General features: G+C 45.4%; 1 protein-coding gene across 4 annotated transcripts in view; it reads left to right on the plus strand.

Moving 5' to 3' along the window:
- Positions 1-121: 121 nt before the first annotated feature.
- The window catches only part of PMF1 (polyamine modulated factor 1), a 44,899-nt gene continuing 23,562 nt past the window's right edge, over positions 122-21,458 (plus strand). For 2 of the 4 annotated variants that reach the window (XM_059055427.2, XM_059055419.2), the window contains exons 1-3: positions 126-316; positions 20,375-20,480; positions 21,233-21,333. In XM_059055427.2, coding sequence (XP_058911410.1) covers positions 156-316; positions 20,375-20,480; positions 21,233-21,333 — 368 coding nt within the window. In that variant the 5' untranslated portion in view covers positions 126-155. Of the gene's footprint in view, positions 317-20,374; positions 20,481-21,232; positions 21,334-21,458 lie in introns of all 4 variants that reach the window. The other 2 variants (XM_067038287.1, XM_067038267.1) reach the window with 2 other exon arrangements.

A 21,458-nucleotide genomic window follows, 5' to 3' on the forward strand; every position in this document is an offset into this window, starting at 1 on the left:
TGTAACCCTCCGCCTACGGCAGTTTCCCCTCCCCGCGGCTCGGTGATAGACATTCGCTGCTTCCAATCGGAGGCGCGCAGTGCCGGGAGCGGTCAATCGGAGGCTTCGGTGGGCGGAGCGGCCGGGCCAGTTAGCTTTGGCGGTTCTATTTCAACATGGCCGAAGCGAGCGGCGTCAACGTAGGCAGCGGCTGTGAGGAAAAAGGGCCTGAGGAATTGTCTCAGCAATCTGCGCGCCCCGGCACTACCATCTCGAGGGTGAAGCTTTTTGACACCATGGTGGACACTTTCATCCAGAAGTTGGTCGCTGCTGGGAGGTAAGGTGGAGGAAGTGAGGCTGAGTGCCAATCTCGCAATAGGTTGAGGGGCGAGAGGCAAAAAGAGGGTTTGTTCCGCTAGAGTCTAAACCCCGCGAGCCCAGGACGGCCCCAAGGGAACCAGCCCAGTCACGTGGGTCTGGGGTTCTGGGTTCTTGATTGGCAGTCATTCTACCCTCAATTCATAAGCCTCCGGAAGTCACGTGATGTTTACTAATACAGGTAGTGTGGAGTACATTTAGGACAAGTAGCTACTCCTTCCAGTAAGCCTAGTTTTTTTTTTTTTTTTTAAATAATGGATGCACTTATAAATTTGTTTATTTTATTTATTTTTGTCTGCGTTGGGTCTTAGTTGCTGCCTGCGGGCTTTCTCTAGTTGCCACGAGTCCGGGCTGCTCTTCATTGTGATGCACAGGCTTCTCATTGTGGTGGCTTCTCCTGTTGCGGAGCAGGGGCTCTAGGCGCACAGGCTTGAGTAGTTGCAGCATGTAGGCTCAGTAGTTGTGGCTTGCAGGTCTAGAGCGCAGGCCCAGTAGTAGTGGCGCAGGGGCTTAGTTGCTCCGTGGCATGTGGGATCTTCCTGGACCAGGGCTTGAACCCGTGTCCCCTGCATTGGCAGGCAGATTCTTAACCAGTGCACCATCATTGAAGCCCCCAGTAAGCCTAGTTTTGATTATAGGTGGTTGAGAGGAAAGACACAGGCTTTGGAGTTAGATTTAGGGTTCAAGTCATGGCCCAGCTTAAAGTGAGCGAGACTTAACTGCTCTGTGCCTCCGTTCCTCATAAATAAAATGGGAACAATAGTACTTTTCTCATAGGGTCGGTCTTTCTGAGGTTTAAATGAGTAAAAACTCAGAAGGCTCAGACAGTGCCGGCTACGTAGACAGCATTAGACTTATAGCTGTTGTTATGGAAATAGTAATAACCTTCTTCACTGGGTGGTTGTGAGGACTAAATGTATTACCATAGAAAGAAACACTTCCTCTCTTGATTTCTACTTTATATGAACAGTATTCTAACAATGCTGTTGACCTGAATTGTTGGACACTTTAATCAATAGAAATTGATAAGAGGCCAGAGGAGAAATTCAGGCAAGGCTTTATTGAGACTCATGCTGCTGCATGAGGGAGTGAAAACAAGTTACAGGTGTCCTTGCTCGTTTTTCTGAGGGGGAGTGAGCTGGTCCCTTAAATGGGATGAGGGTAGGGGTGGATCCATTGGTCCGCTGGAGAGGTGGCTTAGGTGGTCTGCTAACCCCCTCAGTGGTGCTGTGTGCTGGGATCATGGGCAGTAAGTACCCTGCTTTTGCTCCTGACACCTCGAAAGTGACAGTTGGCTTTTTGGTCTTTTGGTATCTTGATCAGAATTTGCACCAACTGTGCATGTATGTAGTTATTTTTAGTCCTTTATAGTTACTTTGTATTCTGTTGTTTGAGGAGACATTTGCCTAGGTGCAAGCACTGCAAGAAAGCGTCCCAGGTCCCAGCCTGTCACAACAGTATTGGACACTTTAAAGGAAGAGTTTTGTCCATGATCCCATACCCCAGAACATTAACGCTGAAACACTGTTATCAGAACTTTAAGGGGTTCGACCACAGCCTGTTTTCCATCCACCCTCTATGTTTCTACTACCCCTGTTCTTTAACATCATCAAGACTCTCATCTGCTCCCTATTTCCTTCCCTCCTGGTTTTAGGACTTTACCTTTCCTACAAAAACCTTATGATACATCTCTTCACTCACTGATTCACTCAGCAAATATTTGAATGACTATTCTGTGCCAGGCACTGTGTCAGGTGCTGGGGATGTGATAAAGCAGACAAGGCCCTGGTCTTACATTCAGTGGGCAGAGACATGAAGTAAACAAAATAATCACAGAGTTTGGTAAGGTAATGAACGAGCAACTTGAGGGAAAGGAAAACACTAGATAGGATAGTTAGGAGATTCCAGTCTGAGGAAGTGACATTGATATGAAACAAAGAATAAGAGGGAACCAGCTTTTCAAAGAACTAGAGAAAAAGCTTATAGGAAGGAAGGACAGCTTATGCAAAGGTCCTGAAATGGTCAGGGCATTCTAGGAACTGGCAGAGTGAGAGTAAAATCAGAGGAGGCCGCACAGGCAGGTGACAGCCTTATCAAGCAGGGCCTAGTTTCCACAGTAATAAATTTTTTTTTTTTTTTGTGGTACGCGGGCCTCACTGTTGTGGCCTCTCCCGTTGTGGAGCACAGGCTCCGGATGCACAGGCCCAATGGCCATGGCTCAGGCCCAGCCGCTCCACTGCATGTGGGATCTTCCCAGACCGGGGCACGAACCCATGTGCCCTGCATCGGCAGGCGGATTCTCAACCACTGCGCCACCAGGGAAGCTCCATAGTAATAAATTTGATAAAATAATTTGTAATCATTTTTATGGACCATTCATGACACACCATCATTTTATGTCCAGGCAAGATCTCTCCATTGATTGATTGATTGGCTTTCCCTTACTCATTCTTACCCTCCTCTCTCTTCCCCACAGGCCCTGCTTTCTGTTGGCTGTATGTCCTCCATTTATTCATGTATTCATGTACAAATGTTTTTTTGGACATCTCCAGTGTCTCAGGCTCTGTTTTAGGAGCTGGAGATACAGCAGTGATCAAGATAGGAAGGTTCCTGATCTCGTGGAATAGACTTTCTTGTGCCATAAAGAAAAATAAATCAGTATGAAGGAACAGAGAGCAATGGGGAAGGGGTCTGGGTTAGTGTAAGTGCAGGGAGGTGACATTTGAATAAGTTTGCATGCTTGTGTGTTGTTTTGTCTGCGTATTTTTAAAAATTTGTTTATTTATTTATTTTTGGCTGCGTTGGGTCTTCGTTGCTGGGTGAGGGCTTTCTGTAGTTGAGGTGAGCAGGGGGCTACTCTTCCTTGTGGTGCGTGGGCTTCTCATTGTTGCGGAGCACGGGCTCTAGGTGTGCAGGCTTCAGTACTTGTGGCCCATGGGCTCTAGAGTGCAGTGCAGGCTCAGTAGTTCTGGCGCACGGGCTTAGTTGCTCCGTGGCATGTGGGATCTTCCCAGACCAGGGCTCGAACCCATGTCCCCTGCATTGGCAGGCAGATTCTTAACCACTGTGCTACCAGGGAAGTACCCTGTCTGTTTATGTTTTAAATTTATATGAATGATAGTTGTGCTGCATATTTTTTTTTTCACTTAATAGATTTTTTTTAAAGATCTAACCATATACTATAAATGCATATGGTTCAGAGCTCTCAGTGCTGCTTGTCATTTCATGATATGCATCCAGCACTTACCCATTCCCTATCATGGCACCTGATTGCTTCCAGCTCCCTCCTCCACAAATTATGCCAGGGTACCTCCCCTCACAGACTAGTGCTAGAATTTCTCTGAGGTATATAAATGGATTGGAATCATGGGATCCAAGGGTTTATATCTACCTATGTTTTGTCAGATTGCTTTCCAGAAAACCTGTTCCTTTCTCCTGTGTCCTCACCATCACTGGGTATCTACCATTCTAATATTTGCTATTCTGAAGGTGTGAAAGGGGTACTTTATTATTATTTTAATTTGCACATTTCTAATTCCTCATAGGTGTGGGCAATTCCTTATATACCTCATTAGTCATTTGGCTTCCTTTTCTGTGAACTGCCTATTTATTTTCTGTAGTTTTTTTTGGGGACCTATTTTTTTTTTTAATTGGGTTTTTTATCTTGATGATTTGCTGGAGTTCCCGGTATAGTCTAGATATCAATCCTTTGTCTGTTTCAGACTGAAGAGGAAATAGCTATCTCTATTAGATGTTAACTTTGTCTATGATGTCCTTTGAGTAACAGAAATCCTTAATTAAATAAAAAATTACACAGATTTTAGTTGCTTACACTTTACCCCAGGAAGATGAAGCAGAAAGAGAAATGTAGTCATCCCAGGGGACCTTCTCCCAAGCAGTATGGATACTCATGACTCTTCTCAGCCTTTGCACTGACTCCGCATCCTTCAAACAGTCATAATAAATTGCTAAGTATTGCCTAATCAATTTGTATTTTAAAACCCTTAATTTTCATGTAATTCATGTTTTTCATTTTATGGCTTGTGCTTTTGAGGTCTTGTTTACAGAGGCCATGCCCACGCCCAGGTCACAAAGATAATCTCCAGTGTTTTCTTCTATTGGCTATTTTATCATTTTACTCTCTACTCTAAATCTGTGATCTGTCCGGATTCAGGTGTAAAGCGGTGGTCTCAGTCAGTCTTATTTTTTTTGTCTTCCCAATCATTGTCAACTAAACCGTTAGTCCCCATTGCTTTAGGGAGCCCCTTTTATCATATGGCAAGTCCCTCTGCCTATTGTGTCCCTGGGTCTCTCTTCTGCCCCAGATCTATTCACCTGTCTTTGTGCCAGTGCGTATAGGTTCTTAATAACAAACCTTTGTAGGAAACCTTAAGTCTGGTACGGCAAGTCCCTCTTCTCTCTTCACTTTAAAATTGACCCAGCTATTTGAGAACCTTGATTTTTTCCTTGTAAACTTTAGAATGAATTTTTCTGGATCCTCAGAACATTCAGCTGCAATTTTTGGTATGTATTTTTGGCAAATTAAGGAAGTCCCTGTCTCATTCTAGTTTTCTGAGGGTTATTAAAAAGATCATGATTCGGTGTTGAACTTATCATATGTTTTCTTCCCCAGTTAAGAAGATCGTATAATTTTTCTTTAGTTCATTAACGTTGAAACTATCTTTGCATTCTTGGAATAAATCTACTTAATTATGATGCATTTAAAAAATACAGTTGGATTTAGTTAGATCAGTGTTTGTATGCTATAAGTGAAATGGGCCTATGGTTTCTTTTTCTTTCACTGTCCTTAATCACCTTATAGAACCAAAGATATATTAGCCACATATATCCCCTCTTCAGGAACGATTTATATACAATTAGGATTATCTAGTCCTCAAAAGTTTGGAAGAGCTCATTTACGCCTAGAACTTTCTGGGGTTGTTGAGGACTGCCAGTATTATGTTAAAGAGCAATGATGCAGTAGGCACCTTTGTTTTGTCCTCAAAGTGTCCCCATAGTGTTTGTTGCAGATTTTTGGTGTTTCTGTTTCTTTAATGGCTACAAGTCTGTTTAGATGTTATTTCTTCTTGTGATAGATTTGCCATGTTACAGGTTCCCCCCAGAAATTTGTCTTTTCACCTGTTATATTTTATTAACTTGTAACTGTTTGAACTGTTTTAAATTATTAATTTAATTTTCATTATTTCCCTTTTTTCCATTATATGCTGTTTATTTTGGACTTTATGTAGCCAGAGGTCTATCTTATTAATCTTTTTAAAGAATCAGCCTTTTTTAAAAAAATTTCTGTGTTTTGAGGTTAGTGTCTCTTTGTCTTTGTATCTATCCTTATTTTTTATTTTTTATTTATTTATTTTTTTGCGGTACACGGGCCTCTCACTGCCGTGGCCTCTCCCGTTGTGGAGTGCAGGCTCCGGACGTGCAGGCTCAGCGGCCAAGGCTCACGGGCCCAGCCGCTCCGCGGCATGTGGGTGGGATCCTCCTGGACCATATCCTTACTTTTTAAAATTTATTTAGATTTATTTTATTAGTCTCTTCACAAATTCTTTCCTTCTTTCTTCTTTTTTTTTTTTTTTTTTCCTGGGCGGCGCCATGCAGGTTGCAGGATCTCAGTTCTCAGACCAGGGATTGAACCCAGGCCACGGCAGTGAAAGCCTGGAATCCTAACCACTAGGACACCGGGGAACAGCTCCAAAATTCTTGAGTTGAATATTTAACTCTTCTTTTTCAATCGTTTTTGCTTTCTGAAAAATGTGTTTAAAACCATAAATTTTCATATAATTACTGCTTTTGCTGGTTTCTACAAATTCTTATATCTAATATTTTCATAGTCATTTATGTTTTAAAATTGAGATTTAATTCATATACCATAAAATTCACCCTTTAATGAGTGAAATTAGTATATTCAAAAAGTTGTGGAACCATCACCATTATCTAATTCCAGAACATTCTTTTCATTCCAGAAACGTACAGTATTCATTAGCAGTCACTTCCCATTTCTCATCCCAATCTCCCAGCTCTTGGTAACCATTATCTACTTTCTGTCTGTATGGATTTGCTTTTTCTGGACATTTTATATAAATGGAACCATATAACATGTGGTCTTATATGTCTGGCTTCTTACACTTAGCTTAATGATTTCAGGGTTCATCCGTGTTATAGTATATATGAGTACTTCACTCCTTTTTATGACTGAGTAATAATTCCATTGTATGGATATACCATATTTCATTTATCCATTCATCAGTTGATAGACATTTGGAGTTGTTTTAACTTTTTTTTGTCTATTATGAGTAATGCTGTTATGAACATCTGTGAACAGGTGTTTTCAGTTTTCTTGGGGAGACACATAGAAGTGAAAATGCTGGAGTGTATAGTAATTCTATGTTTAACTTTTTCAGGAATGGCCAAACTGTTGTCCAAAGCAAGTGTACCAATTTACATTTACACCAGCAGTTTATGAGGGTTCTGATTTCTCCACATCTTTACCAATACTTGTTAGGTCTGTCTTTTTAATTGTGGCCAGTAGTCATCCTAGTGAGTGTAAATTGGTATCTCATAGCATCTTGGATTTGCCTTTTCCTAATGATTAATGATGCTGAGCATATTTCATGTGCTTATTGACCATTTGTGTATCGTCTTTGGAGAAATGTCTATTCAAATTCATTGCTCATTTTAAAAAATATATTTATTTATTTTTATTTAGTTTTGCTGGCTCTTGCAGCAGGCAGGCACCTTAGTTGCAGCAGGCAGGCTTCTTAGTTGTGGCTCGAGGGCTCCTTACTTGTGGCTCACTGGCTCCTTAGTTGCGGCACATGAGCTGCTTAGTTGTGGCAGGCAGACTCCTTAGTTGCAGCTTGCTAGCTCCTTAGTTGCGACACACAGGCTCCTTAGTTGTGGCATGTAAACTCTTAGTTGCGGCATGCATGTGGGACCCAGGCCCCCTGCATTGGGAGTGTGGAGTCTTAACCGCTAGGCCACCAGGGACGTCCCTCATTGCTCATTTTCTAATTGGGTTATTTGTCATTTTATTGTTAACTTGTAAGAATTCTAATTTTGAGAAGTCCAATTTAGATTACTTATTTATTAATTTTATTTATTTAGGTTAAAAATTGAGTTTTTTCTTTGGTTGCTTGAGCTTTTAGTGTCATATTTAAGAAAACATTGTGTAATGCAAGGTCACGAAGATTTACACCTATATTTTCTTCTATATAGTTTTAGCTCTTACATTTAGGTCTTTGATCCATTTTGAGTTAGTTTTTGTATGATATGAGAAAGAGGTCCAATTTCATTTTTTTAAAAAAATTTATTTATTTATTTATTTTTGGCTGTGTTGGGTCTTCGTTTCTGTGCGTGGGCTTTCTCTAGTTGCGGCGAGCGGGGGCCACTCTTCATCGCAATGCGCGGGCCTCTCACTGTTGCGGCCTCTCGTTGCGGAGCACAAGCTCCAGACGCGCAGGCTCAGTAGTTGTGGCTCACGGGCCTAGTTGCTCTGCGGCATGTGGGATGTTCCCAGACCAGGGCTCGAACCCGTGTCCCCTGCATTGGCAGGCAGGTTCTCAACCACTGTGCCGTTAGGGAAGCCCCAATTTCATTTTTTTACATATGGGCATCATCATTTAATTTCTTTTTCTTTTTTTTTTTTTTTTTTGCAGTACACAGGCCTCTTACTGTTATGGCCTCTCCCATTGCGGTGCACAGGCTCTGGACGCACAGGCTCAGTGGCCATGGCTCACGGGCCCAGCCGCTCTGCGGCATGTGGGATCTTCCCGGACCGGGGCACAAACCCGTGTCCCCTGCATCGGCAGGCGGACTCTCAACCACTGTACCACCAGAGAAGCCCCTAAATTTTATTATTAAAATATTTTAGTAACTCCCTGACAGTCCAGTGGTTAGGACTCCATGCTTCCTTTGCAGGGGGCACGGGTTTGATCCCTGGTCCGGGAATTATGATTCCGCATGCCACGAGGCATGGCCAAAAAATATATATATATATATATATATTTTTTTTTTTTCTTTTATATGCTCATTAAAAAAATCTTCTTGATTGAACCATTCATTTCTTTTTTAAAATCTCCCATCACAATTGTTTATATCTATTTTTCCCCATAGTCTATCTTCATTGCATTATATAGAGAGGTTATTATTTTTACTAGATGCAAGGGAGTTTATTATTCTAAGAGAAATGGAACGCCATTGATGTTTTTTAAGTCGTGACTGATCTTTTTTTTTTTTTTTTTTTTTTTGCGTGTGTGGGAGTTGGCTCTCCAATGGCTTAAAAATCTATTTATTTGAAATGCTCTGAATACAGTGAGTGATCTTTAAAAGGTACTCTGACTGCTGTGCAGATGATCGATTGTTGGTAGGATTCTTTTAAGGTCTTTCTAGACTCTGAATTATTATTATTGTTTTTGTGTGTGTGCGGTACGCGGGCCTCTCACTGTTGTGGCCTCTCCCGTTGCCGAGCACAGGCTCCGGACGCGCAGGCTCGGCGGCCGTGGCTCACGGGCCTAGCCGCTCTGCGGCATGTGGGATCTTCCCGGACCAGGGCACGAACCCGTGTCCCCTGCATTGGCAGGTGGGCTCTCAACCACTGCACCACCGGGGAAGCCCCTAGACTCTGAATTTTTTGAGACCCCAGCCCACATCATGACAAATTTATTTATTTAAATTTATTTATTTACTTATTTATTTTTGGCTGTGTTGGGTCTTCGTTGCTGCGTGCGGGCTTTCTCTAATTATGGTGAGGAGGGGCTACTCTTCATTGTGGTGCACGGGCTTCTCATTGGGGTCGCTTCTTGTTGCGGAGCACAGGCTCTAGGGCACGCGGGCTTCAGTAGTTGTGGCATGCAGGCTCAGTATTTGTGGCTTACAGGCTCTAGAGCAGAGGCTCAGTAGTTGTGCATGGGCCTAGTTGCTCCACAGCGTGTGGGATCTTCCTGGACCAGAGATCAAATCTGTGTCCCCCGCATTGGCAGGCGGATTCTTAACTGCTGGACCACCTGGGAAGTCCGACAAATATATTTGAAAAGCATCTAGTATCTTGACCGAGGTGGTGGTTACACATGTGATAAAGATACACAGGGGCTTCCCTGGTGGTGCAGTGGATAAGAATCCACCTGCCAATGCAGGGGACACAGGTTCGGTCCCTGGTCCGGGAAGATCCCACATGCCGCAGAACAACTAAGCCCGTTGCCACAACTACTGAACCTGCGCTCTAGAGCCCGCGAGCCACAACTACTGAAGCCCTTGTGCCTAGAGACTGTGCTCCGCAACAAGAGAAACCACCGCAATGAGAACCCCGTGCACCGCAACAAAGAGTAGCCCCTGCTCGCTGCAGCTAGAGAAAGCCCGGGCGCAGCAACGAAGACCCAACACAGCCAAAAATAAATTAAAAATAAATAAATTTATCCGCCTGCCAATGCAGGGGATACGGGTTCGTGCCCCGGTCCGGGAAGATCCCACATGCCGCGGAGCGGCTGGGCCCGTGAGCCATGGCCACTGAGCCTGTGCGTCCGGAGCCTGCACTCTGCAACGGGAGAGGCCACAACAGTGAGAGGCCCGCGTACCACCAAAAAATAAAATAAATAAAATAAAAAAATAAAAATAAATTTAAAAAAAGATGTATACACACAAACAAATGTATGTGTAACTGTTGAAATCTGAATGAGTTCTGTGGATTGTACCAATGTCAGCTTCTTGGTTTTGATATTGTTCTGTAGTTGTATAAGATAATAACATCGGGGAGGATACATTTCTTTGCAGCTTTGTACAAATCTATAATTATTTCAAAAATGTTCAAAAAAGTTTACATACAAAAAATATTCATCGTAGCTCCATGTTCAGTAGAAAATAGTTGAAAACCACCAAAAATGTCCAATATTTGAAGAACGTGGTTACATATATATAATAACTATCTAATAAAATACTACGGGGACTTCCCTGGTGGCGCATTGGTTAAGAATCTGCCTGCCAATCGAGGGGACACGGGTTCGATCCCTGGTTTGGGAAGATATCCCACATGCCGCGGAGCAACTAAGCCTGTGTGCCACAACTGCTGAGCCTGTGCTCTAGAGACCATGAGCCACAACTACTGAGCCCGCGCGCCCTGGAGCCTATGCTCCACAACAAGAGAAGCCACTGCAATGAGAAGCCTGCGCACCGCAAGGAAGAGTAGTCCCCACTCGCTTCAACTAGAGAAAGCCCGCACGTAGCAAAGACCCAACACAGCCAAAAATAAATATAAATAAATACATTTTTTAAGGTTAAAAATAGAAAAGAATGGATTGGAGGGCAAGATGAGGGAAAGGGGAACTCCAAGAGGATGTTGACTCTTCATGATGGTGGCTTAGTGGAGGGTTTTACCATCTACTGAGATGGGGAAGAAACACTCCCCGCTGAGAGCTGGGGGAGAGAAATGGGTCTGGGGTTGGAAATCAAGACGTCTGTTTGGATAGGTTCAGTTGGAGATGCAAGGCAGCCACACTTCTGTTCCACAGCTCTTTTGCTCCCTCATCCTTCCAGCCCAACGACTGTCAAACCGAACTTCAGTATCCTGTCTGCACTCCTCTGCCCCTATACTCAGCCTTCGAGCAGCACTGTAGAGTCTCACCCATGGTGGAAAATGGTGCCTCCACAGTCATGTTCTTGGAATTCACATGGGCCCTCAGTGAGCCCATGATCCTCGTGTCTCCAGCCGGTTCTCTTGCCCTTCTCCACAGTAGCTATTTAAAATCTTCATCATGTCCCTCAGGCCCTTCCCCTGCTCTGCTCCCTGTACCCTCTCAGTGAAAATGACCCCAACACCTGGTTCATAGAATTGAGACCACCAGGCAGGAGTTTATACATTTACAAATTTGGCTGAGAGATGCCCAATCTTGCATCCTCCTAGCGACCTCCCCATCAATTTCCTTCCCTTTAATCCCAGGTTGTGGCTTTGGGTCTTTGCATTCCCATGTTCTAGTTCTCCATCTCCAATTTTTTCCTCAGCTTAGGGCAATTTACCACCATTCCCCTAAAACCTTCTTTTCAAGGTCACTAATAACTCTTTGTTGCTAAATATTTTGGATATTTTTTCATCTTTAACCTACTTACTTTCCTTGCAGCATTTGACTGTTAACCACTTCTCTGTCATTGATATTTCTCTCTTGGCTTGCAACACCATTCTCTGTCCCTTTACCTCACTAGTTGCTCCTTCTTGGGCTCTTCTTTCTCCACTTGTCCCTTAACTGTGTGAGTATTGCCCTTTCCTTACTTCACCTACACATGTTCATGATCACATCCCATTTGATATCTTGCTGCTGCTGAAAGTCCTTCGTGACTTTTCATTGCTCCTTACCATGGCTTCCAGGGCCCCACACTCTTGGCCCCACCCCAAGCTCTTCTGCATTGAGTGCCGCACTGTCCCCCACCCTTGCCACCTGCTCTTTCTACTTACTGCTTCTCCATGCTGGAACAGCCTTCCCCTCATTTGGACACCTCCACTTGGTGTCCCTCAGAACCATTAAGTTCAGCAAAACAGGATTTCTCCTCCCTCTGTGGTCCCAAACTTGGTTGAAGATACCACCATCTACTCATTCTCTAGGCCAGAGATTTGGGAGTCCTCATTGACCCCTTACTTCCAGTCAGCCACCAAGCCCTGTTGGTTCCAGCCTGTCTCCTCAGTGTCCTCTCCATCCTTGTGCAAATGCTTTAGTTCAGGTCCTCACTATCTCTCATATGATTGTTGCACCAGCTTCCAAAATAGCCCTCCAGCTTCAGTCCTGCCCCCTCCAGTCTACAGCTCAGATTTGAGCATGTCTTTTTCCTGCTTAATTGGCTCAGGGTTGCTTCCAGAATCAAATGTCAGCTCCTTAGCTTAGTGTAAAAGGCCATTAACTCCTTGGCCCCTCCTATTTCTCTAGCCATGGTCAGGGCCAAGGGTATGCAGCATACGCACACTTGCATGCAGGTGCAAACACACACGCACATAAGCTCTTCTGCATTGAGTGCTGCACTGTCCCCCCACCCTTGCCACCTGCTCTTTCCACTTACTGCTTCTCCTCGCTAGAACAGCCTTCCCCTCATTTGGTTAAGTAGGAACTTATGGCTGGTTTCCACATAGAAAGGGCTCAGTAAAATGTCATGTATGAATACAGACTTTTAAAATGTATCCAAATACTTGACCCTCTCCCAAGTCATTAGAAGTCCTCAATCCCAAAGACCAAGTATTTATAGCGAGGACAGGAATCTTTACATAGTAAAAGCTAGTTTATTCACATGTCATTTATCCAAATGGATATTTTAAACCACAGGTTGGTTTTCCCTACAGCTCAGCATATTTTTCACATTCATGTTAGCTTAGCTAGGGGGGCAAATTATATGATGCACTCCAGAGTGACTAGAAGATTATTGGTCTCACTGGGCTATCAGATCTCACAGACCCACAGCCCTGTCTTCAGTTAGGGTGTCTTCCTTTCATTGGATTGGCTGACACAAAGACGCCTGAATATGTCCTTTCTCAGGCTTCAGAACATAGAAACGTGGCCATGTTGGAACTTACTATTTGCGACCTCTCCCTTGTCCTCTGAAAATGAAGGATTCTTTTCTGTCCTTACAGCCTCCTGGACCTTCTGAGAAACAGCTATTCTTTTAAAGCAAGCAGATGAGGCTTGCTATATTTTGTTATAAATCAGGACCTGCCAAGAGAGGCAGTTGGTTAGAGTTGGTGTTGGTGGGGCCCTGGTTGAAGTTAGCACTGATTGGGGTACCCGTGGCATCTGGCAGCTGTGCCACATGTGTTGTCAGTGCCGGTGGGGCTGAAGGGAGTGAGAGGTGATTGACAGTTCCTAAGTTCTTAGCTGCCAGACTGGTCCATTGCCTGTCCTGGTCCAGTCTTGCAGCCTGAGATGTGCTGCAGAGTGTGATTTGTGTAAACTGACTTAAAGCCTATGTCTGACAATGAATGACCAAGGAAGGAGAGCTGATTGCATTTGTACATGAACTGGTAGAGTTTTAAACTAGTGGCAGAGACTGTTGGTGTTCATAGGAAACAGTTTTTCACAGGAAAAATAGTGGTTTGATATGTAAAATGTTCTGATTAAATACATGTTTCAGAAATGTCTCACCCTCTTTGAATGTGCAGATGATGCGTGCTACTGGCAGTGATTAGTTTCTGAAGTGTGGGTATGACTCACCAGACTGTGGTGTGCGGCTTCAGCCCCATCATGCTGATTCTCTCTTCTTTGTGTGTTTCCAGACCATCTACCTCACTCTATCCCCAATGTGTCTGCCTTGCTCAAGTCGGCAATCACCTTAGCTGTGCCTCCTGAGTCTACCCTCACACAGCAGCCGGAGGGAGCTTCTAACATACAAATATGATCTTGTCCCACCCCTGCTTAAAACCGTTTTCCAGCTCTTCCCATCATGATGCGGTCTAGACTCTGTGTCTGGCCTACCAGCCTGCAGACTGTGTGTCTTGGAGGCCAAGGCACTTGATCCAAAGCAGATGGTTCCACCATGTCCCAACTCTGTGACCTTGGACAAGCTTCTCTCTGCCTCAGCATTCACATCTGAAAAATGGGCATGGTGATAATAGACCCTACTTCATAGAGTTATCATGAGGACTAAGTGAGTTACTCCATGTAGAGTGCTTAGAACAGTGCCTGGTTCTAGTCAGTGCTCAGTACACATTTCTTGTTATTACATCTTCATACACAGGCATGCCTGTGTACTCTTCAGTTGCGCTGCCAGGGCCTTCTGTCCTCTGACCGACTCCTGCTGCTCTCATAGGTCTCAGACGTTGCTTCCTCCAGGGAGCCCTTGTTGGTTGCATCACTTGCAAATATTTTCTCCCAGTTCGTAGGTTGTCTTTTCATTTGGTTTATGGTTTCCTTTACTGTGCAAAAGCTTGTAAGTTTGATTAGGTCCCATTTGTTTATTTTTGCTTTAATTTCTATTGCCTTGGGAGGCTGGCCTAAGAAAACATTGGTACAATTTATGTCAGAGAATGTTTTGCCTATGTTTTCTTCTAGGAGTTTTACGGTGTCAGGTCTTATATTTTAAGTCTTTAAGCCATTTTGAGTTTATTTTTGTGTATGGTGTGTGGGAATGTTCTAACTTAATTAATTTACATGTGGCTGACTGACCTCTTATTTTCATCAAGGAACACTTCTGTTTTCTTTTTGCCCCCTTGCTTTCTCAGTCCTGGGGCTGAGAAAGGGGGGAGGGGGAAAGACCAAACAGAGAAGCCCCTTCCCTCCCTTCCCCTCCCCTCCCTTCCCTTTTCTCTGCTTTCTTTTTTTAAAATAAATAAATTTATTTATTTATTTGTTTTTGGCTGTGTTGGGTCTTTGTTGCTGTGCACGTGCTCTCTCTAGTTGCGGCGAGCGAGGGCTCCTCTTCTTTGTGGTGTGTGGGCTTCTCATTGCGGTGGCTTCTCTTGTTGCAGAGCACAGGCTCTAGGGTGCTCGGGCTTCAGTAGTTGTGGCTTGCAGGCTCTAGAGCGCAGGCTCAGTAGTTGTGGCTCACGGGCTTAGTTGCTCCACAGCATATGGTATCTTCCCCGACCAGTGCTTGAACCCGTGTCCCCTGCATTGGCAGGTGGATTCTTAACCTCTGCTCCACCAGGGAAGTCCGAGAAACATTTCTTAATGAAACAGGCCAGCTGTACAGGTGGTGGTTGGAGGGTGGAGAGCATGAATTTCTGTCACTGCGCTCCCCAGTTTCTATCCCCGCTTCTATCCGTCTTGGTCTGTCTTTGGACTCCACTCCTTTACTGGTCGGAAACGCCAGTTCTCACCCGCCCTCTGGAGGACAGTCTGTGGAACAGGCGTTCAGTCGGGCAGCAAGCCGTTTACCATGGAGAAGGAAGGCAAGCCAGGGCTTCCTTAGCACTAGTAAACGTGTTTACTTGTCTGTGCCTCTGTCTTTCCATTCCTACACAATTTATCTGCGTATATAAACTGACAGATTGACTAGCCGCCAGAGATTGATTCTGGCCTTAAGTACTTTAAGTGAAACTTGTGTGATAACGCAGTTTACAAAGAGTTTTTAGTGCAGTAAAAGACATGCTTTATCAGTGAGTTCAAAAACAGTGATGGTATCTCAGATATTGCACAAGAAGTAGTTAAGAGAAAAAAATAGGTTAACGGGCTTCCCTGGTGGCGCAGTGGTTGAGAATCCACGTGCCGATGCAGGGACACGGGTTCGTGCCCCGGTCCGGGAAGATCCCACATGCCGCAGAGTGGCTGGGCCCATGAGCCATGGCCACTGAGCCTGCGCGTCCCCTGCGCGTCCGGGGCCTGTGCTCCGCAACGGGAGAGGCCACAACAGTGAGAGGCCCGCGTACCGCAAAACAAAAACAAAAACAAAACTATAGAAGTTACTTTCATTGATGACAAATGTGGCCCTTTTTGTGGGACCACAGTGTAGCCTTTTCTTTGTAGTGGGGGCCGACGGGTTCTTCCTGCACATTCAGTTGCAACCAAGATGCATTTACTAAGCCCCTGCCTTCCGCAGACTTCTCAACCCTGGGAAGCCAAGTTACTGACTGTGTTCTACACTGATTAGGGGGTGGTGAGGACTATTCCTTTGAGAAAACTAATAATAATTGTAGCTAACATGGAGCATTTCCGGGTGTGCTCTGCACTGTACTAAGTATTTATATATGTAACCTCATTTCCTCCTCACAGTAATTTTGTGACTTATGGATAGTTATTATCTCCATTTGACAAAGGAGGAAACTGATGCTTATAAAGGTAAAGAAGTTGTCCAGGATCACTCAGCTGATGAGGGGTAGAGGTAGGATTTGAACCTAGGCAAAAGGACAGGCAGTCTTTAGAGCCGTACACTTAACCAGCACAAAGCTGGATGTTCCCTTGTGTACCCTTGGAAGGCCGAGGCCAGGGGACTGTTCCAGCAGAGGGCAAAGGGGGGCTTGGCAGAGAGGCCACTGGGGATGCTCTGTGAAGAGGACTGCTCTGTCCAAGTAGCCCAGGCCCTGGTACCCTGGGGTCCAGGGTAGGGGAGGTGGCTGGGAATGGACCAAGCCTGAGGCCAGGCAGCCCAGGTCTCAGCTCAACCCCAGTCGCCTGGTCTACAGCATGTCTTGAGTGTGCTATGTATCTAACACTGTTCTGGGTACCCTGGAAATCCCAGCGCCATTGCAGATGGCGTCCCTATCCACAAAGATATTAGAGTTTACATGAGAAGGTAAAAGTTGACATTTGGAAGGGGTGGCAATGAATGTTTTCTAAAATGCATCATTTTTCCTGTTTCTCTGTGAATGCATGTTTTCAGGAAGTTCACTAGGGCATTCACAGCATTCCCAAGTCTGCATTGTCTCTCAAGAAAGGAACCCCTGGGGGCTGGGGGGAGAGAGAATTGCATTAAGGTGATCAAAAGATACAAACTTCCAGTTATAAATAAGTACTAGGGATGTAATGTACAACTTGATGACTACAGTTAACACTGCTGTATGGTATATGTGAAAGCTGTTAAGAAAGTAGATCCTATGAGTTCTCATAACAAGGAAAATCCTTTTTTTTTCTTTTCTTTTTTTTTGTTTCTATTTGAGATGATGGATATTAACTAAACTTATTATGGTAATCATTTACCAGTATATGTAAGTCAAATCATTATGCTGTATACCTTAAACTTACAGGGTGCTGTATGTCAATTATGTCTCAATGAAACTAGAAGAAAAGAAAAGAAACCTAAATGTCCATCAATAGATGAATGGATAAAGAAGATGTGGTAAATATATACAATGGAATATTACTCAGCTGTAAAAAGAAATTGGGTCATTTGTAGAGATGTGGATGGACGTAGAGTCTGTCATATAGAGTGAAGTAAGTCAGAAAGAGAAAAACTAATATATATTAATGCATATATGTGGAATCTAGAAAAATGGTACAGATTAATATATTTGCAGGGCAGGAATAGAAATACAGACGTACAGAATGGACATGTGGACACAGTGGGGGAAGGGGAGGGTAGGATGAATTGGGAGATTAGGTTTGACATAAATACACTACCATGTGTAAAATAGACAGCTAGTGAGTACCCACTGTATAACACAGGGAGCTCGGCTCAGTGCTCTGTGATGACCTAGATGGATGGGATGGGGGTGCAGGGTGGGAGGGAGGTCCAAGAGGGAGGGGATATGATACAGGTATACATATAGCTGATTGACTTCACTGTACAGCAGAAACTAACCCAACATTGTAAGGCAATTATACTCTGATAAAAAAAGAAAATCACTTTCCTCCTGGGCTCTAACCTGGCTGTTCTCCCTCCATGTCCTTGGAGCATATGTTTCCCATCTTGTGTGTTTGTAACAGTGTGCATGTTTCTGGGTCCTTCACTTTCACTGAAGTCTCAGACCCCAAAGGGGACACCAGAAGCGTTGACGGGCAGCACTGGTGGGCAGAATTATCCTCACCCCTGCCCTGGGCACTGTCTGCTGCCAGCCGCCTGAACTGGGAGGAGATGTACCCAGCTCAGATGTGCCTGGCGAGTGGGCTGGGAGGAGGAACAGGATCTCCCGTGTTTGAGCCAAACCCATTTCAAGCCACAATTACCCGGTATCAATTCCAGCTGTGCTTTGTCAGGCATCGTGTATCCCTCCACATTCCATGTAGCCACAGACTGCGTGGCTCGTGGGGTCAGCGGCAAAACAGCAAGATGTCTGGGGCTCTGCTGCGGGTTGAAATGATGCCTGTCATCTTTATATTGTCCTTTTGGTACCTAGGTTTAGCCTCCAAGGGGTACTGATATCGAATGTGTACCCTCAGAAGGATGAGAGACTGTCACCCTTACCCAGAGGTGTGCTGGTAGGTGCGTACAGCCAGCTCTCCTGAAATAAAGCCCTGGCTTGCAGTGTTTGCCAGTTTCTGAGGTGTAAATACTCCTAAGCTTACCAGCGTAGCATCAGTACACACAGTAGAGAAGAGATGGGCAGCAGCACACCTGTTTCCACAGATCGAGACCATAGATGGAAACAGCTTCCAGAGCAGAGTAAAATGTGTAGAATGATTAGGAAGTCATATGTTTTGAGCAGTTAGTATCTTTTTAAACAAAAAAATTTATTTATTTTTGGCCGCGTCGGGTCTTCGTTGCTGCGTGCAGGCTTTCTCTAGTTGCAGTGAGCGGGGACTACTCTTTGTTGCGGTGCGCAGGCTTCTCATTGCAGTGGATTCTCTTGTTGCGGAGCACAGGCTCTAGGTGCGCGGACTTCAGTAGTTGTGGCACGTGGGCTCAGTAGTTGTGGCTTGTGGGCACTAGAGCACGGGCTCAGTAGTTGTGGCGCACGGGCTTAGTTGCTCCGCAGCATGTGGGATCTTCCTGGACCAGGGCTCGAACCCATGTCCCCTGCATTGGCAGGTGGATTCTTAACCACTGCCCCACCAGGGAAGTCCTGGTACCTTTGTTTTTAATATAATTTATTGTAACTTTGTATAATTTAATTTTCAATAATGGCTGTGTTTAACAACTGGCTCACAGATTTCCTAGAAATTTAACAGTTATCTCTTGCAAGCCACTGTGAGCTGGCCTCAGCACACCACTGCTCTCACACTGCACCTGCTTCAGAAGACATTGTTTTTGGGGTAGGAATTGGGCCAGGAGGCCCAAAGAGCCATGAGAAAGGGAGGACCCAGTAGTGACTCCTTGGGTGTGGTGGGGGCTATGCATGGGGTTCCAGATACCTAACCCCCTGTTTGTCCAGAGCCCAGCAGCCTGGCCCACATGGCTGAGGGGTATCTGGGCCCATAGCGAAGCATCAGGGTGGGATTTTGTGTTCCAGGACTCCTCCTCAGACACTTTTTGGAGGTCTCTTGAACATTGCTTCATCAGGTGGTTGGCTTCACCGACCACCTCCACACTTACAGGTGATCCCCATGGTACATACACCCTCTCAGCCCCATGACCCCTGTCCTTTTCCTTCCAGGCACTCTTCACAAGTAATCTTCTCCACATTCACATGTGAGTTTCTGTGTTTGCTGCCATCTCTTCCTCTACTGGAAGCTCTAGGAGGGCCGTGCCAGTCTCACTGACCCGGAGCACCCAGCACATAGCAGGTGCTCAGTGAACACTTGTGGAGGGGAAGGGCCTGAGAGAGCAGGCTGAGAGACACGCACAAAAACGAGGAGGGAGAGGAGACAGCCATTTACCTTATTTGAGTGTCTTTTTCCAAGAAGAACAAGCCGTTGGAAGTGTACTGGGTACCCTTTGACCTTTCCAGCTACAAGCGGTGTATCTGCTGCCAAGTGACAGAGACCTGATTTTAAATGGTGTGAACAATAAGAGAAATCCATTAGCTCACTAACAAGAAGCCCCAAGGTAGGGTTGCTCCAGGTGGGTGTTTTCAGCAGCTTGATGTTCTCAGAGACCCAGGTCCTTTCCCTCTTTCTGCTCTGCCTCCTTAGGGTAGAAACTCTGCTCTCAGACCAGGCCCTCCATGGTCGCCGGGAGCTAGAGGCATCACCTGGATATAGTCATGCCCTACAGACATCAGTTCCTTCCTGTGTGGCTCTTTTTAGGAGTAAGGAAACCTCTCCCAGAGACCACGTGTCCTGTCCTAACACAGCCCTGCAGGGGGACTAGAATGACCAGAGATTCTCAAAGTGGAGTGCCCAGACCAGCAGCACCGGCAGCACCTTGGAGCTTGTTCAAAACTGAGGGGGTGCGGCCCAGCGATCTGAGTTTTAACAATCTCTCCTGGTGATTTGGTGCTTGGTAAGGTCAAGTTTAAGAACCACGGCTGGCCTAATTGTGACCCACCCTTCAGAGGGAGACACCTGAACTCAACTGGGGCTCTGCTGAGAGGAAGTGGGGAGACTGGTGGGGCTGAGCCATCCTCAGAGACTGGAGCTGCAGATGAGACACTTTGCATCCACTGCCTTTAACCAGCGCCATGAAGGAGACAAGGCTCAGAGTCCTGTGATGAGGGGCAGGGCTGCCCAGGCAAGAGCCAGTGACTCTGAACCCCCCAACCTTTGCCTTCTCTCCTTCCCCCCAGCTACCAGAGATTCATCGACTGTTACAAGTGCTTCTACCAGTTGCAGCCTGAGATGACACAGCGCATCTATGACAAGTTTGTAACTCAGTTGCAGACATCTATCCAGGTGAGTGGCAAGAAGCCCAGCAGGTACTATTGGCTTGGGTTCTGCCTCTAGATCGTCAGCCCCCTGAAGGCAGGGACCCTGCCCTCAGCCCCTCTCTACCCTCAGTCCCCAAAACTGTCCTCTGTGCCCCCAAGCTGCAGTGGCCATCGTCCGTTCCCTCCACATGACAGGGGTGTCTTGAATGCCCCTTCTCTCGTTGCCCTGTGTTGTAATTGAGTTTATAGTTGTTGTCCCACCTGACCTTGTGAACTCAGCAAGGGCATGCCTGGGTCTACTCTTCTGTGTTTCTCCAGCACCTGGTGCAAAGCCTGGCACAGAGGAGGCATTTAGCAAATTGTTGAATTCATTGGAACTGCATACCGGAGGGGATACAGAAAAGGACAGGATTCCATTCCTGTCTTTAAGTGATCCCTCTTGGGAGTTTAACTTCCATGCTGTCACACTCCAGGATGGGCTTCGTTAAGCATCAGAATGTATGTGTGCTGTCCGCAGAGCGTGCTCAGCTGTGGGGACAACAGCAGGGATGCAGCCTTCAGAGATGACGTGCAGGAGGAGAGGCTTGCTGCAGGCACTTTTGACATGTATTCTATTTTATACTTTATTTTCTTAATTATAAGAGTCACATGTAGGAAAGTTGGAATGTTTTTATAAAGACAGAACTTAAATTAGCTAAACTTTTACTAAGTGCCGTTAGTAGTTCAGCATATGGAATTGTCTGGTATTACTATAGCTCTTTCCTCCTTTCTCTTCAGGAGGAAATCTCTGAAATCAAAGCGGAGGGAAACCTGGAAGCTGTCCTGAATGCGCTGGATGCGATTGTGGAAGAAAGCAAGGACTGCAAGGAGCCGGCTTGGTGAGAAGGGTGGTACCTGCTCCCTCGGCCACGGGAGGGCTCGCGGGGAAAGAGGCAGCAGTCCAGCATCCTAAGGAGCTTTTCTGATGGACCCATATGCATGAGACTCTGGGCTCTCAGCCCCT

The sequence above is a fragment of the Kogia breviceps genome, chromosome 1 (genome assembly GCF_026419965.1).
Source record: "Kogia breviceps isolate mKogBre1 chromosome 1, mKogBre1 haplotype 1, whole genome shotgun sequence".
NCBI classification, from domain to species: Eukaryota; Metazoa; Chordata; class Mammalia; order Artiodactyla; family Physeteridae; genus Kogia; species Kogia breviceps.